Raw genomic sequence first — 20,959 nt, forward strand, 5'->3', positions numbered from 1 at the left:
ACTCTAGGATCTAGTTTTTATGAATTTGCATGAGTGACTATTGTTCCTATATAAAACTTAGTCTCGTTTGATTTGCTGAAGTAAAATTTAATTTTGCAAGAGTAATGATTACTGTCAGTTAAAATGAAGCCTCTTTATTGGTGATGACAAATTGGATTTTGAGCGCTTAGGCACTCAAGCTATATGATGGCAACCAAATTTTTTTCTAAAGGGATGTGAGAGCAACATTGGCTATACAGTTTTTACATAACTATTGCGCTCGTTTGTTTTGCCCTCTTATTATCTGCTCACATGTTACTTAGGGAGTTTTTGCAATATTTTATATTGTAGTTCTTGACTACACTACTGACATCTTTGTTCCTCACCTTATCTTAAAATAGCAATCAAGATTGGCTGAAGCTGAATGTGAATATGAGAGGCTTTGGGGAGCAGCAAATGTGAAGTTAGCTATGGCAGAGATAACCCGTTCGGATAAGGGAGAAGAAACTGAAGATGTTAGCTTTGTAGATCTTCTAAGCAGGCGGCACCGGAAAGGTATGAAATATAGATAAGTGTTGATATCACAAAAAGCAAAAATAAAATTAAAAAATATTCAATTTAACTCAATTATGCATATTAGCCACCCCATTTTTGGTCATGGTCTCTTTGTACCAGTTTGCTAAAATGTACTGTGACTAATAAACCTCATTGAACTGTGCAAGATATGTTTGCCCTTTTTATGTTTCATTTGCAAGAACTTTATATGGAAGGGCTGCTTTGGCTTGTAATGCCCCCTTGCTCTACCACTCTATATTTTGCTCTAACTTCACAAAACTAGATAAAGAAAGCATATAATATTTTTATGGGTACATTCTTAAGAATAACATGAGCTAGGCCTGTTCTGGAAACCTGCAATCAACTTAGGGAACATTGCAGTCACTGTTCATGAAATAAATCTATTATTAGAACAGGGAAATCATATATTCGTCAATAAATGGTAAATCTGATTTGTATGTGAATTTCAGTCATATAAGATATGGAATAAGGAGGCTTGGTAGGTTTTCTTAACCATTCTCCCTTTATGAAATCCCCTTTCATTCTTACATGGTTGGAGCTCTCTGGGTTTGCCAACAGTCCCTCAACATACTGGCTGGAGCTCTTTGGAATTGTCAACAGTCCCTGTTCGCTACTGTAGCAGGGTGCCCCTGAAGCTGTTCTCCCTTAATACAGATTCCTTGTTTCCTGTTTTTGATGGATTCTTGCAGTGCTGTTATGTATATTTAATAATTATTAGCATATAACAGAGATGCACATATATATACACATGTATAAAAGCTGAAGATTGATCTCTACATTACCACAGGAAATTGGAATATTTGCAGATAACAATTTGATCTGTATATTTCTCTTTCATTGTTTGATCTGAATATGTGATAATTCGTCTGCTGGCGTCTTGTGTCTTCGAGGCTGATTTACCGATGAGGGTTTTATGATCTGTGATGATTGATAATTGCTTCTTTGATCCACTTCTTGTTTTGTTCAATGTGATTTGCAAATTATTGTTGTAATGCATAATCACTGTAGAACTCAATCTGATTCCTTTTATTAGATTTATCCTTGATCAATTTATCTACCTTTCTCTTTTCCATTGTAATCCTCTCTCTATATATCTTAAGTGCCCGATTAAAGAGATGTCTTTTGGAGGTTGCCAACTTGCCGCCCCTTTGGAAGTAGTTACAACCCTTCCTAAATCACAACTCTTCCTGAACAGCTGGCTTCTAAATATCAAATTTTGTTAAATTCTTATTTCAACTATCATTTAGTCCCTTTCTTATATCCCTGCTGTCATGCTAAGACATTAATAATATTATCTAATAATGATCGTTGTCGCGTGCTCTGCTTTTTCTGAGTGCTGGCTGCTAATTTAATTGTTCTCAGTGATTGTTGGATGCCCCCACTCCACAATAAATTCCCCTTATTTATACCTTTAATAACTGGGTCACATCCTTTTGTTTTGAAGGGATGTGTCGTTTCATAAAGAATTCGCTGCCTTTAATTATTTGAATGCTGGTCCAGTAGCATATAAATGATGTTGATTTATCATCAATAAGAATGTTGATGCTTAGCCAATCACAAGAAAACATTATCTAATTAATCATGGGGCTTCCTTTATATTTCAAATTCACAGTTCACTCATAATATAGAGGGAAGTCGGCCCATGATCTGTATTATTTTAACATTGTAAGTTTTTTTTGTTTTTACTTGTCATGGTTGAGTCTTCTCCTTGGACTCAACCATTGGCATATCTCCTCCACCTGCAAATATTAGTCACTATTGCACCCCCTTCACACACTTTGCCTTAACCCCTCTTTTCCTTGCCCTTGTGCAACTTTGAAGTTTTAAATTTTGTTTTGTTATTTGAATAGTGTTTGTACTTCTACACTTAATTAATTTGCTTTTTTTACGTGGTATCAGACCTAATGGAAGAGTAATTCATGCCATTTATTTAATCTCAATATTCAATTGCTTAACTAAAGACCTGGTTTAATATTGTATTCTTACACACAAAGCAGGACAAGCTTCTTGAGGTATCAAGGATTGCAGTGAGGATAGTTTCTACGTCAGTACTTCTAATTATGCCTTATTTTGTTAACAGTTGTCTTAACTGGAGCAGCAATATTCATATTTCAGCAACTATCTGGAATAAATGCTGTATTTTACTTCTCTTCTACAATCTTCAAGAGTGCAGGAATACATCCTGATCTTGCAAATGTTTGTGTGGGAATAGCAAACTTATCAGGTGCTTGCAAAAGAAATAAAAATCTATACTTCCCCTTTTCATTCCACTTTTTATATGGGAAGAGTAATTCTTTGCATTGCTTCTGGGTTTTCAGCATCCATAATAGCATCATTTTTGATGGATAAGCTGGGGAGGAAAATACTGTTACTATGTAGCTTTTTTGGCATGGTGGGTTTTGAGTACAAACTTTTTAAAATAATTTTCTGCTTGTTGGAAGCTATTGTCTTTCAGTTAATGGTTTTGTGATTCACTGCCTCAAATGTTTGTGAATCAGGGTGTAGCAATGGCAGTTCAAGCAACTGCAGCAAGCCTGACAATATCACCATTTGGAAAGGCCTTTGTTTCGATTGGAGGAACGTTGGTGTAAGTTGATACACAGTTAAGCATGTATTCATGGTGTGATCATTATTTATAGTTTTAGTCATTATTGTGATTTGATAAAAGGTGCAGCTTTTAAGTTGAATCTTAGGAGTGTTATATATTAAGAATTATGTCTTTTAGCTAGCAATTAGGTCAAGGATTCAAACACAGATTCTGAAGTAGAACACAAGAGTAAAGAATAACTTAGTGAACTTAAGTGTTAGAATTGAATGGCGAAAGAGATTTCTGCCTATGGAAATAGCTATCTGGATTTTTTCTTATGGTGAAACATATCTTTCTGTACATGTTTTGCTTCTGAAGAGCTAAGAAGTTTAGAATTAATGTTGTGGATGAGTGTTTGTATTTGCTTTTGTGTAAATACTTTTAGAAATATAAAGTCACTATGTGACCAGTAGGCTTTCTTACAATTGAATGTATGCATTCCGAGATAGTTCACTGCAAAAATAAGGAAGCTACAGCAGAAGAGTACTAAATTAAAAAAGCTAGCATCCTGATAATACATGCAAAAGCCAAATAACAAAATATTAACAACTGATTGAGGCATAATTAGTTCCCTATTGTTCAGCCAACCTGAACAACAAACATATATGTGTAACGGCAATGTCTAACTGTACATTATCTAAAGACTAATACTGCTCGTTAATGCTAAATTTGATATGGTCAAGTTTATCAGATAACTTTAAATTTGACAAGTTTATCTCTACTAGGTGGTTTAGTTTTATATCTGCAGTAGAACAATAATAAAAATGAAAGTCTTCATTATGAAATGACAGATGTAGTCGTTATGACTTTCAATGTGTGATTTTATGATGGAAAAATGGTTTCTTCAGCATCTTGAGGACCCCTTGATTATCACAAAAGATTGAAGTTGGTATAGTTGAATCAAGTTGGTTATTGCTGTAACTTGCTCTCCCATAAAACTACTTCTGACTCAAGAGTAAATATATATCTAATGGTAGATTGGCAAGTGTGAAGTATGCTGGAAAACGAGCCATACTTGAACCAAAGATGGGACTGGTTAACAAAAGGGTCAGTCAGAGCACCCCAGCAGTAACAAAGGGTCCTCATTTGGCTCCTAACTAGTTATTAACAAATTTAACATAATACGAGAGCTTCAGATTTGCAATTTGTAATACCCCCATTTCGAAGTAGGATTCAATAATAAATAATACAATAAAATAAAATATTATATAATTACAAGTTAATTAAATTTAATGAAATGTTAGGAGACATGCAATGGCCCGCTCAAACTTGAGATATAAAAGGGAGGAGTTCATTTGAAAGAGAGATATTGAGGACCGAAGATGTGAATCAACAAATACTTAACAGGAGAAAAGAAGAACGAGAAAAAAGAAGAAGAAATTGACTCCTTCAAAAAATAGCAATGATGAAAGCTTGCAACCCTCTCAAACGGCAACAATGATGAAGGGTGTAATGTTCCGTTCTAATGTTTCCTTATGAAGTCCCGTAGTATGCTTTAGGTAGTCTTCTCGTGTGCTTCAAGTAGTTTGCTTGTGTGCTCCAAGTAGTATCCCTTAGTGCTTCGGGTGGCCAGTGCTTCAGGTCAGTGCTTCAAGTAGTTCTCCCTTAGTGCTTTGGGTGGCTAGTGCTTCAAGTCAGTGCTTCAGTCAATGCTTTGGGTGGCCAGTGCTTCAGGTCAGTGCTTTGGGTGGCCAGTGCTTTAGGTAGTTCTGCCTTAGTGCTTCGGGTGGCCAATGCTTTGGGTCAGTGCTTCAGGTTAGTGCTTCTAGTCAGTGCTTCAGGTAGTACGGTATTACCTTAATGGCAGTACGGTAGAGTGTATGGTTGTACGATGTTTGTATGGTAGTGTGTAGAGTGTATGGTCGTATGATAGTGTAAGTGACCGTACGGTGGATGCCTGAAGGTTGTATGGTTCTCCCTGGAGGCCGTACTATGGAATGTCACTATGGTTGTACAGTGTGGGGAGAAGACAAGTTGTACGGTATGATAGCAGCAATATAGTTACGAAGTTGTCCAAGTTGTACAGTTGCAGTACAGAAGATGCACTTCGTGATGTGGGGGATGATGGTGTATGGATAGAGGAGGAATGCTGAGTTATGCAACCATAAATTTATAGATCCGAATTCATCAATAAACCAAACAAGAATGGAGATTGAACACGAATATCCTTCAATTAATATTTGCAATAAGATGGTGCTCTAATTTGCTAGATCCGAATGAAGTATTACATGCAATGGAATAGGGTGAGAGGGTTGAATCCCACCGAAACCGAATAAGCCAAGTAGGGAAGATCTTTCACTTCCGAAATGGTGAACAACAGAGAATCCCAACGGGAATTCGCAATACAAAATAAATAATCAGAATGCATACCTACAACTACATACAAGCCGTGCTTAAATAACTATCAGGGAAAGAGGGTGTACAAAGATAGTCGACAATAAAACCTACCAACGGAAACTAAAATAAAAATAGGTTTGAGATATATTAAATCAATCGGAACCACAAATACAAATAATAATTTGGGCCCATATTAATTAATTAAAGTAACTAATTAAAGGTCCTTTTATTATATTATTTAAATTTTGGGACCAGTGAATTAATTAATTAAATTAAATTATTACTTTCAAATTTGGGGACATGACAAAGGGTCGTGAATCTTTCAATAGTGGTAATTATGAAAGGTTGTGAATCTCTCAAAGGCGAGAAGTGACGAAGTGTGGTGACCCTTTTGAAGGTGGTAATAGGGAAAGGATGTGAACATTGCAAAAGGGCAGATATGATGAAGAGATGTGACACTCCCTCACATTGGAGGATATAACAGGGAGAATGATTAATTTGAGGAGGAGATTGAAGGGAGGTCAGTTTGGGGATTGAGAGGAGATCTAAGGTAGATCAATTTGGGAAAAATAATATATTATTGTCAAAGGAAACAATGAAAAGTGGTCACTCAATTCATATGAAAGGTGGTCTCTTTCACCAATGAAGTATGAAGGAGATCATTCCAATCATTCAAGGATCACAGATCATTTGTCACTCATGATTTTATCCAAACAAATCCTTCATCCATCAATCATTAATCCCTTAAGAAATCAAGCAAACATCAATCAGCAAGGTCAAGCAAACAGTCATCAAAGCCTCATCTATCACCACTTCATCATGGGATCAAGAAAACAAATAGTTCAGCAATCAAATTGCCATACATTCAACCATCATTCACCAATATTACAAACCCACATTCATTACATTATTGCTTAACAATCTTTAATCAACAGTTAATTAATCCTAACTCATCAATACCTCGAATCATCAATCGAAGAAGAGATGGTTCTCATACACATATATCTGAGTATAAGCAGCAGATCAGATTGATATAAGGAAAAACAGAAGACTTGTGCATATCAAGTATTTGCTATGTAATAGGGATAATGTTATTATGTATCTATACTCCCTAATATATCTTTTACAAAGATGTTATACATTTTGTAAATCAATTATGTTTCTTTAATTAATAAATAACTTTATCTATTCTTTATTCTTACAAACAATCATATGAGAATGAAAGGAAATATGTTTTAGAGAGGCAGCAGTAGAATGGTTCCCTTGAATTAAGCAGGTCATTGTAATGTCCCCTTTTTGGGGCATTAGGAATTCCCAAGTTAAATTAATATAATATTAAATTTAACTTATGAGAGTTTAAAGAAAATTTATAAAATAAGTCAATTTAATATTATAGAGGGAGGTAAAAGAAGACAAAGACGGAAAAGAGGAAAGACAGAATGGGGAGTTGAAGAGTCACTGTTTGAGCATTAAAGAGGAAGTCTCGTTCATTTTCGACTATGCTTGGTTTATTGTTCGTTTGGAGAATTTGAGTTTCTCTTGGAGAAATATTGGGAAAGATTACATCTTCCATTTGAGACCTGAGGACATCAACCTTCAATCAATTTTCTAGATGGATTGGACGTAGCCCCGATTCATCATCTGTGGTGGATTTAAGTCAGAATTCACCCTTGAGACTACAGGTGCATTTTATTGTTTATTTCCAATCTGACTGTATTTCCGTTTTTAAGATTGGAATAATGTTTGTTACTGCATTGCTGATGTATAATGCAATAAAATATTCCTTAGGAATTTGTATGGATTTGCTGGTTATGATATTGTATTGCTGAAAATCATAATACAGTAGTAATTTTGGAGGTCTTCTACATGAGCATTTGTCATTTTAATCTGAAAGTTTATTGCATGAGCTAAAAGTATTGGGAAAATATCTTTTGGGATACCCAGTGATATCAGAGCATCAACCTTGCCATCGTGTTGGGTCTAATCAAAGGTTTAATGAATTACAGAGTTATTTGTAGTTCAGAATTTTAAAATCTGAGTTAGATTGCATCAAGGAAAAAAATTATATTAGAGGGTTGGCAAAGTTTGGAGCTGATACATTCTGAAGGAAATATTATATTACTTTTAGATATATGTTAACTGCAAATCATAATCTCTTGCAGTGAATATATTTGTTTGAGCAGTTAACCTTTCCTTGAATTTAAACGTCAGACTTCAGTTTTAATATATTGACCTGGGTAGACCGATAAGTAATGTTTGACACTTGATTTAGAATGATGTTCACATGGATGTCATTGGTTTCTGCAGATGGTCCTCTGTGACTAAACTTACCATGAATGCCATGAGATGTACTATTACAGGCATTATAAAAATATGGAGCTTGTTAACATCTCTTTCCGCTGAGGTAGCATTCCCATAATAAAGAGTAGTTGCCGACGAGGCCCATTATATTGCTAGCCTGAATAATTTGAAGAACTTTGTATTGGCCGTTTTAGTCCTTGTATTCATTTTTCCGAATGAATGATATCTACAGGTTCTTGGGTTCAGAAGCTGTTACATAATGGGAGTGACTATTCGTTTCAGTTTTGCCATATATATCATTGGTGATTGAGATTTTTGCCAGGCATAGTCGTGGGTGAAATGTTTGTAGGTCACACTTAGATTGAAAAAGACAGGAGTTTGCAGTCTATAGTTGACATAATTAAAAACACTGATGTATGTACAAGCGAGCTTGCAAGAAAATTTGAATTTGCCGATAGAATGTGAATAGGCGTTTGGAACAATTTCATTCAGCATGATGTTCAGAATTAGAAAAGGAGGAAAATCTAGTGGTCATGGTTGTTTCGATGACACAAAAAAAACCCATTTGAGAAATAAACGGCAAACAATATCTTATGTTTGAAGGATATGTAGATGCAATTTGTGCCATTCATTTTATGAGGACAGTGGAGGGATGATGAAAGTCAAATGCTCCAGATAAGGTTTTTTAATCAGGAGTTATTGTTTTGTTACCACGTTGAAAGCGACACCTTGATATGAATTGTCGTGTTTGCTTGAAGACAGGGGAATATGAATGAGGAGATTTTCAGACAAGTGTAGGGTGATCAGAAGTTGCAGGGAGGCATTACAAATAGATTATTATGCCATTTCTCAAATTATCATGAGAAAATTATAGACTAACAAGAGTGGAGATGTTCGTATATTGGGGGAAAGCATCGCATTTGTGGAAGAATATTTAAATTTGTCGTTACTTAAGAACGTTCATTAGGTCGTGTAACTTCCAACAAATTATTGAACCTTGGCGGAAACATTTAGAGAACTGTTGCTGTTAAGAGATGATTGCATCTAGCCCGACCTTTGCAAATTCAGAATTCCGTCAGAGTTGGTGCTATCTTCAGTGTTCGAAGAATATGTCCAGGATGGAATAAGTCAGGTAATTAGGAGAAAGGGGGGCATTTCGTCAAGATTCTTTCAGGAAGTGTAGATGAAGCAGAATAGACAGACGCACTGTTGAAGCTCAATGTTTACTACAAAGATTCAGTTTATTGGAACACCTACCAATTTTAGGAAAGCCAACTACCTTGGGTGTCCATGTTAAAGGAGAACAACCTGGAACTATCAAAGTGGAGATTATTCACTATGTCATGTTCATACAAGAGGATCTTCTGAATGATTGGAGCCCAACTTAAGGTGCTGAAGACGATATATCATGGTCTTGGTAGCCTCATTGATCCGATTAAATTTCAGTTGCATCCATACTCTTCATTGCATGTGCAACATTTTGCATTCTGTTGAAGCTCAACATTTACTACAAAGATTCAGTTTATTGGTACACCCACCAATTTTAGGAAAGCCAACTACCTTTGGGTGCCCATGTTAAAGGAGAACAACCTGGAACTATCGCAGTGGAGATTATTCACTGTATCGTGTTCATACAGGAGGATCTTCTGAATGATTGAGGCCCAACTTATGGTGCTGAAGAAGACGATATTTCATGGTCTTGGTAATTCAATGCAAAACGTTTGACATTTCTTCAAACACTTTGCATGAAACCTCTATCTCGCTGTCCTTTATTTTTAGGTTACTTTTGCTCGCTTGTAATGGTTTCAAATTTAGATTAGATGCTTGCAAATGGTTATTAGATATCCAAGTAAAGAACTGAAGTATAGATGCAATCTTTATTGATCATTAAGGTCCATACATATGATTTCTACATGTGAAATGTGCATCGACAGCCAGTAGACATTTCTACGAACACTTGGCATGCTTACTAGTAACTGAAACACATAACTACAACTTGGCACTTGATCAAACAGTGGTGGTGCAACCTTATAACTCCTTATTTAATACCAAACTGTTTACAAAGAGCACTAATAAATCTGAAGTAAACTTCCAATATCCAACTAATGCCTGCAATGAAATGTTGCAATTTGTTATGCCAATTCACAGGAGATTACAATTTAAATAAGGCACTTGTAAGTGACTGCTGTAGGAATCAGTTTGCAGCTGATCAGTCTTGGGGCCACGCACCAGCAGTGCATTTTTTCCAACTCTATGCAATTTGCAACTATTATATATAAAACACTGCCCAAACAAGGAAGTGCCCAAACTCCTCCATGCTAAACCTTCATGCATCTGCCAGGAAAAGCACCATCTATATATACAAGATTTATTCATGCCCTCAAATCACAATGGCTTAAGTTGACATCATCATTAGACACAAGTTAGAGGGAACATAGCATGCAAGTACATTGAGATCTTAAATTAGACTTCACCACTTTTATTTTTCTAATTCAACATTTTAATCTTAAAATTTCTTATAGATTCATCTCATTGCACAAAGGCTAGATGGACTACTTACAAACAGAAATCTATATCTTTGCAATGACACATTTGGATCAGTTTCATATAGCTCAGCCATAAAATTTTAACAAGCCCCGATGGAAGAGCATGTGATTTCATTGGTGCTATGACCTAGGTATATCTTTGCATTAGCTACTACTTAGGTCATACCCACAGTAGTATAGAAGACTTCTTTTATGAAGTCAATCTAGTATCTCACTATTAACGTAGGCCACTAATAATATTTGCATATATAATGCAATATACTTAATAGGTGTAGAAGCAAGATGATACAAGTTTTCTTTACCATAGTTCAGTTTCATTTTTGTACAATGCAGCCTAGGAATAAGTATTCTCTTATAGTAGCATTGTATGAATTGAGAATAGCCAAAACAACACAATGAATATCAGCTCTAAACATCATTACTGGCTTTTGGCACTAGTACTTCGATTATATCAATGTCATGATAAAATAGCTCGCAATCCTTGTCTCCCTGATAATTAAGAAAAGGGATTATAAAATGAGGACATGGATGCTGCTATACATACCGAGGATAATGGCAAGGTTATCAAGTTTATAACATCTAGATCTTTATATGGCATTGTTCGCTAAATATTTTGTAAGCCGCTGTAACCAAAACTTACAAAATGGGAACTTTAGGCAACGGTGTAGTGAGACAAGTCTCTCCTCTCAACAATAGGGGAGGCTCCCTTCTTACCATAGGTGGCTACTAATTGGAATTAACAAATGGGTGGTTCATGGGATCAATTCCTCTTTTTTCAGGAATGATCTTATACTAACAACTATTTGCAATTTAACAAAAATAATCTACTGCTACGGTAATACCGGTGGCTTAACGGTTGATGTGAGACCAACCTTAAGACAATAGTTATAACTTAATTTGTGTGATTGATAGCAAGAACCCAAAGTCTCCTACAAGCAATCTCTTTGAAACAAAATGAGGAACAACCAACAAAGCTCAAAGTCTTTGCTCAACTATTCAGATATGAAATAATATACGAAGGAGTAAAGCTCAAAGTCTTAAAATCCTAGTACTTGCAGCCACTATTAAACTATATCAATCTTGTTTATGAAAGTTCAAAGACTTTCAAGAATAACATCAAATACTCAAATGCTTCACAAAGAAAGAAGTAACAAAGATGAATCAGTCAATGCAATGTAAGAGACAAAGACTAATTCCAAATATCACAACACAAAGTTTGAGAAAAGCTGCTTCTTTATTCACTTCAAAGATTTGCAACAAGAAATACAAAGCTTTCTAGTTACAAGCCCAAGGTTCTCGTATAAAAAAAAAGATCATTATTTACAATGAGCTCTCTCCTTTATATAGAAAAAACGAAGAGAGAAAGGTGGAGTGAAAAGTGGAACAACTTCAACCACTTTGGCTTATCTCTAACTAACTACCTTGACTTTATTCAAAGTTGCATGCCTAATGCGATTGCAACCTAACTACATGAGCTGATTGTACAAGTACATGTTATCATGTACTTGCAACATAGATGTTCTTTACATGCAACTTTCTTACTACTATTCTACTTAAAGCATATGAAAAATTGAAATGTTCATAGTCTCAACAACTTTTGTAAATTATGTAGTGAATTTCGCACAACTTTGGCATTGGGCTCACTGGTGTACTCAACAACCATTATGATCCTTTGATATGTGCTGGCTGCCTCAGAAATTTCCTTGATAGAAATTTCCTTTTTGCTTTGTAATTCATCTAGTGAACACTTCTAGCTTGCAAATGTATTCATTATATTGAGATTGAAATTGTCCGCTTCAAGCTGTAAGCAAATTGCTTCAGTGAACCTTGTGAGAATATCCTCTTCTTTCTTGAGTTCTCCGTTCTCAGTGATAACTCCATATGACAATTTCTTGTAGCATTCATTGATCATGTGTTCCTGCTCATCAATCTTCAATATTGCTGCCTCTGCATCCTTCATGAACTGTTGTAGGACTTGTTCCTTGTTAATCATCAGATGCTTGTAATCATGATACATTTCAATAGATGAGATGACTTCATAATCACATAAACCATCCAAATCAAGCTCCATTACACTCTTCCATGCACCAATGTCACCGTCCAGCAATTGTAATTGTCGTTTAAGTGACCCTTGAATATTACTGAATTGAGCAGCAACTTCGTTTCCTTTCTTCAGCACCTTGTAAATATCACGAACAAGTTGATAACTTTGTGATTCAATGCTGATTGTCCATTCATGTACAACTTGCGCCTTCCTTTTGATCCTTTCAGTATAAGTATCTGGAACAAATTCAGCACTCAAAGAAGACTTCTTCAGTTCCTCAATGATCCCTAGGAGACGTGCATTCTCCTCTTTGAGTTTTCTCTTCTTATCCCATAGATCATCATTCTTCCGAGCTAAGAATTTGATAACCTCATGCACATCCTGTTGATAACTTAGCTTGGTTTGTTTACCCAATTCAACTCTTGTAATTCTATAATCAACAGGTTGCATGTCTTAAGTAGATTTTTCCACAAGTGGTTCAGCTACTTTAGCATACTTAATGTGATTTTCATCAATCACAACTTGAGAAATTGTCTTGGCTTTCTTTTTCTTACAAACCCTTGGTTTGTTCACTTGCTTTTCAGACTTCGTAGGTGGAATTGCCTCTTTCTTTCTCTTCAGTGTGACAGTACTTGTAATAACCCCAATAGGTTATAACTTCTTCAAACACCAAAAACTTTATACTTTAGTTGTTTGACATTTTGTCAAACACTTTGCAAGCAAGCTCTGATACCACTGTAATAAGCCACCTCAAATCTGCCCTCAAAAAAAATGCTGATGAAAGCTCAAGGAATTTCATCAAACAATTCACATGCAAGGGACGTATGACTGATATAGTATTTCAGCTAGCTTCAAATGACTTTCCCTTCAATTTGCATCAATGAGAATCTTGTGCTAGAAGACTACAATGGACTACACAATGACCTAACATGAGTGTGCAACTTATTTTGACAATATTCAATGCATACATATGATCTAAGCATGAGAAATGAACACCTACAGCCAACTGGCATTTCTACAAACAGTTGGTATGCAAACTAACTAGCTAATAAATAATAATATTGAATTGCTCAAATGACACCAGCAATTATTATCTCCTTAATTGCAATGAAATTTTCAATGCTCATGAAATATGGCCAAGACTTTTTTGGCATTTACATGGATTACAAAAAATGATAATGCTGGTATAATGCACACCTACAGCTGAAACTTATCACATCCTAAAAGAAAGCAATACTAACAAAGGAACCTGGTTGTAGATGGCTGTAATAATTTTCTTCAATGTTGCCCCTTTTGCTTTGCTTTTTTCCGATCTGCTTTTTCCACTTGCTTTTTCGATTCTACTTTTTCGGCCTTGCTTTTTTGGACTGCTTTTTCAGTTCTGCTTTTTCGACCTGCTTTTTCGATTTTGCTTTTTCGGCCTGCTTTTTCGGTTTTGCTTTTTGGACTGCTTTTTTCAGCCTACTTTTTCGGTTTCGCTTTTTGGACTGTTTTTTTCAGCCTGCTTTTTCGGTTCCGCTTTTTCGGATTGCTTTTTCGTATCTGCTTTTTCGGACTGCTACCATGTTGAATTTCAAGACCATATCTTTCAATGGCGTCAAGATTTTCAGCTTGAAGGGATTTCGTCGTTCAAACTATTGTGACATAATCTCCAAATTTTTTTCCAATTTCTTTGATATTTCCAAGCATGAATAAATGAGAGCTATCCTCTTTCTTTTAATCCCTTCCTCGCTCCACGCTTCCGTCTTGCCAATGTGGGATAATACATGAGTTTTAATATTACTTCTTTTTTTTCCTTTTACAAAGTCCATGTATGTACTCAAAAGGGGAACTCTTGATTTTTTTATAAAGTGACTTTATAAAATATTTTATAATTCAAGTCATTTTATTAAATTAATTAAATATAAAGTTACTTTTTAATATTTATTTATTTGATAACTTTATAAATAATTAACTTAATACCACTTATTTATTTAATTATAATAATTAATTAGTCATCCTCATAAAATATTCATTATTTTGGACAACCTAATTAATTAAATTAATTAAATCAAATTGCTTCCAAAATGGGGACATGACAGTACTCAACAATGGAGGAAGGCTGAAGATGCATTGGCTGAAGCGGTTGTCACCATACTTAACTCTGGAATAATTTGCATGACAGTAGTTATTGTAGTAGGTGCCTCTGTTTGAATGGCCACAGAAGTAGGACTACTATGTGTAACTTCAGTCATGAATTGCTTTAACTGAGTTGAAGTCACATCAAGCAATGCCGTGGAACGAACAGTGGCAGAAGGAATTGACAAGGAGTATGTATCAAAGACACTCTCATAATCATACTGATCTCCCCCGGTTTTTAATGTAGGCACAACTGAGGGCACAGGCAATGCTGGAGTAATGGTCACAGGATACTCAAGAGATGGATACTCTGTAGAAAATGCATCCATAGCCATGCCCAAGGGTGAATCATGAGATTCATCTGACATTGGTGTTGAATCTGGAAGAGAAGTCACAACAAGAACCTCAAGAGAACATGAAACCAACGGTGAAGGCTCCTTTGATTTCCTTACTTCATCATCACTTGAGTCAACATGAATTGATTGAGTTTCAATCCCCTTTACTTCGAGTACACTCGAGTCCTTTCCTCTTTTGATAGATAGCTTGGGCAAGCTCTGAACAAGAGGTTCAAATGTAGACGATGATGTCCCATCTTTACCTTTACTTTTGATTTCTGATCTCAAACCAATCGGACTAGCAGGATCAAAGGCTTTTCCAGGCTTTATTTTGATGCATTTGAGACCCCTTCTTTTCATCCAAGTGTTGGCATTAGCAAGAATAGTCTGAAATCGATCCCAAATTGAGGTACTTTCCTTGTGTGACCATGTAGGGGGAAGAATGGGTAACTTCTCCACATCTTGCTGAAAATATTCAAGATCTAAGATTTGATTGTTATCCTCAAATCCAGGAGGGATTGATGCCAAGTTGAAATCCACAATGTGCTTCACAATCAATCGAGTATAGTCTGTGCGTCGTATATCCACCTCACTATGCACATCAATCTAGAGATCTTCTAGAAGATGTATGTGTAAGAACTGCTTCCTCATGTAGCCCTCTCCAGTCAAAACAACTCCTGGCTGCAAATCTTTTTAGTGTGATCCTTTGGATTTCAAACTCCATGTTCTTTGATTTAGGCAGAGTATCCAATGAGTACCCACCAATCTTCAATGGGTTACGTGATGAGATCTCCACTTCTGGCTAGTGCAAACTGGATTGATAAGCATGTACCTCCATGAGTTGTCTTGCCAATACCATGAGTATAATTCTATCAGTATGGTACCTTGGCAATGTGTATGGTTCTCCCTTGAAGTATCCAACTTGTAGATATGTGAATTTGGGAAATTGTAGGAATATACAACCATACTCATTTACCTTAATTCCATGCTTCATCAGAGACTTGCTTGTTTGGGAGTTATTTATCAAATAAGCAAATGAAATGCCCAAAGAAGATATCTTGAACCTTTCAGAAATGTATCCGACTTTGCTTCAAAGGCAGTTGCTCATAGTACTCCCACACATGAACTATAGACTTGTCATTTTTTGTTGACAAACCAGAAAAAGTACCCAAGGCAGCAACAATATACACCATGTAGGAGTTCATGTTGAACACACCGGTAGACAACACATTCACTAACTGTTCACAGATTGAATCACTCACTAATTCAGCCCATAACACATTCTTTTTTGACCTTATTATGAGAGATGTACTTATACATCCAGGGTTCAAAGGTGTTTGAATCCTTGAGCCTTGCCAAGCAACTAAGCAGTGTAATGAGGTCATTAATTTCTTCCTTGAAATCACATCAACGCACGCCCTTTATTGGCCATCTAACAAGATTTGGCCTCTTAGTGACCAACCAGTTATCATTGACGAACTTGGTACAATAGGAACATGAAAAATACGATTAGTGGTCTAAGGATAGAGACTATTGTTAGTATTGCCATCCTGATCTTTGATGGTTCGAGAGGGTGTATTAAAGTGCTTTGCACATGCAAGAATGAATTTTGGCTCATGTGTTGCCAAGGGGAAAGTAGACAATAGATGAATATGGCTTCGCTTGGTTCATGTCATATGCTCAGTAGCTTCAACATTGACTCTTGCTAGGAAATCTTCAATGTTCATGTAGGATATGTCAGTATCCCGCACTTTATCACAGTAGGAAATTACTTGCGATGGTGGAATGGAATTGTGATGATGGTCACATTGATACTTCATCTTCTTTTTTCCCTTGCCCTTTGCTAGAGTAGGTTCTCTTGACATTGCAAAATGATACGCTTGCACAACTGTCACATGAAAATCCCATAATGTGAGAACATCTTCATGTGAGGGATCTATGATTAATTTTTTTGATGTAAAAACCGAGTTTCAGATAGGATATGGATAGGGAAAATGAGTGGAATGATTAAGTATGGAGAATGAACAAGTGGGTTAAGCACAGAAAGGCTTAAATATGAGTCAAATAACTAAAAACGAGTTTTTTTAGAGTGAATTGCATATGCGACCAACAAGCTTGAAATTTAGTGAACAAGGGGAAAAATGAGTAACACATTGAGCATCACATGTTTTAACATGTGCAAAATGTGAGACTATCCGGTAGGCATGTGGGAGAAACTTCAACAGTAGGGCAGCCATATGGAGGTACATGGAATGCGTAATGGTGGGGTTTTAACTTGCATTTGCATGTGAGGGAAAAATGATCTTGCCTTTCTTTTAGGAACGGGATTTTACACCCGATTGCATATGCAAGTAAAATGAGACCTTGCATATGCAACGTGGAGAAGAAGACGAAAGATAGGAGGAGCAACTTTATGTACATAGAAAGAGATGCAATTCTAAAAATGGAAATGACAAAGATTTGCAAGAACAATCAAAACAAATATATATAAATGCTTTTAGGAAAATAACTAAAGAAATTAACCTCAACTCCACCAAGAATGAGAAAAACAAGTCTTTATCCAAAACTTGACCAAATTTGAAATAAATCCAAGAGATTTAGGATTTAGATTTGTCCAAAGCCAAAGACTTAAATAGAATTTGAAATCCAAACAACATGGTTTGAATTTGGACATGTGGAGAGGGTTAGAGAAATGCAATGCCCAAAAAGTGGAACAAACTTTGACCTAGCAACTCCATATGCAAAAGCATGTAAAAATGGCGTATAGGGCAAAAATTAAGTTGCTGAAATGATGAAAAACAAGTTTGAAATCAAAATACTTAACCTAGAATGCTTCTTGAAGGTATTCAATGCCAAAAATGCCTTGAAATGCAATGTTTTTGGTGAAGATCATGCCCAAAACGGGCTGTTTTTGGCAAAACACATATGCAATAGCATATGCAAACGCTCTAAAAATTGCCAAGCAGCTTTAATTAGAAAACACGGACTTTGAACGCCTTTTAGAAAGCCATTAACATGTCTCAAAATGTATAGAGGTTGAGGCATTTGCTAGTGTAAAACACAACTTTGGGAGATTATTGCATCATCAAAAACTCATGCGTTTTGCCAAAAATTGCCACCAGCTTTAGATAGCGCAAAAATGCATTTTGGGAAGGCAAAAACACGTGTTCAAAAACATGTGTACTCGCCAAACATCACTACTATATGAAGACCATTTAAACACTTAATGGAAAATGCGTTTTAAAAAGTCATTAACATATATTTACAAAGTACATATTTTGTGATGTCAAAATCGAGGACAACAGGCATATGACTTTACAAGTTCTATTTTTTAGTCTGCTAATAGTTGGGCATTATAATGCCCAAAACTTAATTGAAGGTTCTCAAGAATACATAATTATTTTCTGTACTTTTCAACGCTCACCTAATTGTAAGAGTGTACTTAGTATTAACAGCACCATATGATATTTGTGAGCACCATTTAGCTGAACTTATTATATTGGCAAGATCTTCAAATCTACATGGTTATATTATTTCCATCCATATAGAAAGAAATATTGATGTTATAATTCCCTTTACCAAAATTATTGAGCATTAAAATATAATATATCTTACTCAATATACCCTAAATTGTAATTGTGTTTTATAAGGACAAATTGTCAAGAACCAGTATATACCCAATAAGTCATGCACAACAGCTATCTCAATACAAAATGCTTTCACTCATAACAAATCATATAGTTATGCTAAATCTCTAACAACAAGTGGGACCATCTAATAACTAGTATAACTATATTTGTTTTTAAACAAGCTGCCTTCTTTCTCACCTGTTTTGCATAAGCGAAACATAATATCTCTTATTGATGGACAACTTGCCTGGCTTCCATTGCAGATTTTCCTCACCTTTTTGTAATCCATGCCTTGATAATAACATAATCCTATTTATATAAGGATTTAAACCTCATCTATATATATATATATATATATATATATATATATAGATATCAGTTTACAAGGTCTGTTGATATAAATAAATACCAACATATGTTATGGGGCAGTACTATCCAGCCCAACATATCATATGGGTGAGATCTATTACCACCAACATGAAATTAACTATTTACATGTTTGTACCACACCCACCCTTACACAAGCAATATTGATGTAACCTTCATCAAGAATATTTAACATTAAAATACATTTTAAATGACACACCTTATAGTGTAATACTTAATGGTTGTGGGGAGCAACTGTCATATCTAAATTTATAATGTTTCCTTGAGAAATGGCTGAAAAACCCAATAAATGAAGAAATGATGAAAATTGGAGCACCATAGGACAATAGTGCCTAGAGAAGACACGTGCGCCCAAATTGACACTAACACCTAGGTGGGACATTAGCATCCAAACGCAAGTGCCTATGTCTAGTGTTGTGTAGTCCTAAACTAGTCTTGGTCTAGCATTGGTATTTTGACTAGTGAGCAAATACAAGTTAGGGTTTGGTCTTTAGGACATGTTTAGTCCATGATAACTACAACTAAGGACGTACAATGAAAATTGGATTCCAAAAATGATTGAGAGATTGAAGTAAAAGCTCACAATCAATCTCTAAATCCATAAGCCCGCAAAATAGATAACTTCAAGGAGCTACAAAGCCGGTAAGGGACTTCTCCATAACTACAAAAACATAGCAGGTAAGGGGGAATTGTATACACATTTCATTCACATCAAGATGCTAGGGAGATAACGTAAACAACACTGAACAAGGTGGGTACACTTAACACACTAGAGACACAAAATGGAAACTAAAGCTTTGAAGACTCTAAATTTGTGTTAATATGAAGCTTTTACCCAACATCGCATGAAAATAAAATGTACATAAAACCATATGTATGTTTGACATCAACATCAATACACAATAAGTTTAAATATAACATTGATGCGACTTATGTGGTTAGATTACAATCCTTGCACTTAGGTGGTTCCAATGATTCATTACAATTTAATTTGGAGTACTTAAAAGTTAAATGTCTTACTTTATGCATTGCCCAAAATTCAATCTACTAAGGATCCTATATGCTACCTTAATGGTGAGCATAGCATTCAAACACCTGCAAGAAATGAAGAGGGAGAAGATTGGACTGACCACTCAAAGTTTTGGTTAAGTGGTGGTGTTGGTGTTGTGCTTGCCAAGGTTCGAACTGCCGTTGGGCCATTATGATCAGGAGCTTGTGCCTTCATTGCTTCAATGAGCTTGCAGATTTGAACCTTAGCTTTGCTAAATGGGGATGAGGTCCCCCATTTGTGGCCTTACTATTTAATAAATTCATGTTAAAAGCATTTCACATTGCTGGAGTGTGTCGTACCAAAGTCATCGGTCACACTAAAAGGTTTACTTGACACTTATTTTAGGGAAAAAGAGAGTGAGAACAGATTTAGCACTCATTTTGATTTTGCCAAAAACATGATTTATTCAATTTAATTCAAAAAGATGTAGTGGAATCCCAAAAACAATGCAAACACCTTTTGATCTTCACAATTCAATGCAGTTGAGAAGCTCATCTCATCCAAAATAATATGTAATGTCCCCATTTTTGGCTAGTCTGCGTAGTTGATGGAGTTAGCTCATCATAGCGATCCTTGTGAGCTGACAGGGTGTTTTGGGGGTCTCAATTGTGAGTCTATTTTTGGCAATGCTGTTTTTGGTAGTGCAGTGGTGGCTTCAGCAGTTGGTCATCACTTGCAGTTAATAAAGTAATAATTGCATGAGCTCTTATTTTTATTAATCATTGAGTTGCATTATTATAATAATGACTTTAAGAGATGTTTCTAAAAAGCAAGTTGGAAAGTTTCTAGTGTTGAGTTCTTTTGGGAAACTTCCACAATTTCTAAAGTGGAGTTTTAAGGAAACTTTGGTTAACGAAAAGCTTATAAATAAGAGTTCATTCATTGGGAAAGACACACTTGATTATATATTTGATTTTGTGCTTTCGTGGCTTTTTCTTGGGTTCTAAACTGTATGCCCTTGTTGATGTATAAGGGTTGGAAATTCTGAGAATTGCATTTGCAATTTAGCTTCTGAGGTATAGCTAAGCTTGTCCAACTTCTCTATTGTTCTTCACTGTATTTGATAAGT

The 20,959-nt window shown here is 35.6% G+C and overlaps 1 protein-coding gene across 3 annotated transcripts in view; it reads left to right on the plus strand.

The window, feature by feature from the left end:
• The window catches only part of LOC149551150 (putative plastidic glucose transporter 2), a 63,760-nt gene that overhangs the window by 33,970 nt on the left and 8,831 nt on the right, over positions 1-20,959 (plus strand). For 2 of the 3 annotated variants that reach the window (XM_089786735.1, XM_089786736.1), the window contains 4 exons: positions 381-534; positions 2,636-2,779; positions 2,874-2,947; positions 3,054-3,142. In XM_089786735.1, the coding sequence (XP_089642861.1) occupies positions 381-534; positions 2,636-2,779; positions 2,874-2,947; positions 3,054-3,142 (461 nt within the window). Of the gene's footprint in view, positions 1-380; positions 535-2,635; positions 2,780-2,873; positions 2,948-3,053; positions 3,158-20,959 lie in introns of all 3 variants that reach the window. The other variant, XR_016352687.1, reaches the window with a different exon arrangement.

This window comes from Cupressus sempervirens, chromosome 6 (genome assembly GCF_028749045.1).
Source record: "Cupressus sempervirens isolate cs-2001-9-10 chromosome 6, ASM2874904v1, whole genome shotgun sequence".
NCBI lineage: Eukaryota > Viridiplantae > Streptophyta > Pinopsida > Cupressales > Cupressaceae > Cupressus > Cupressus sempervirens.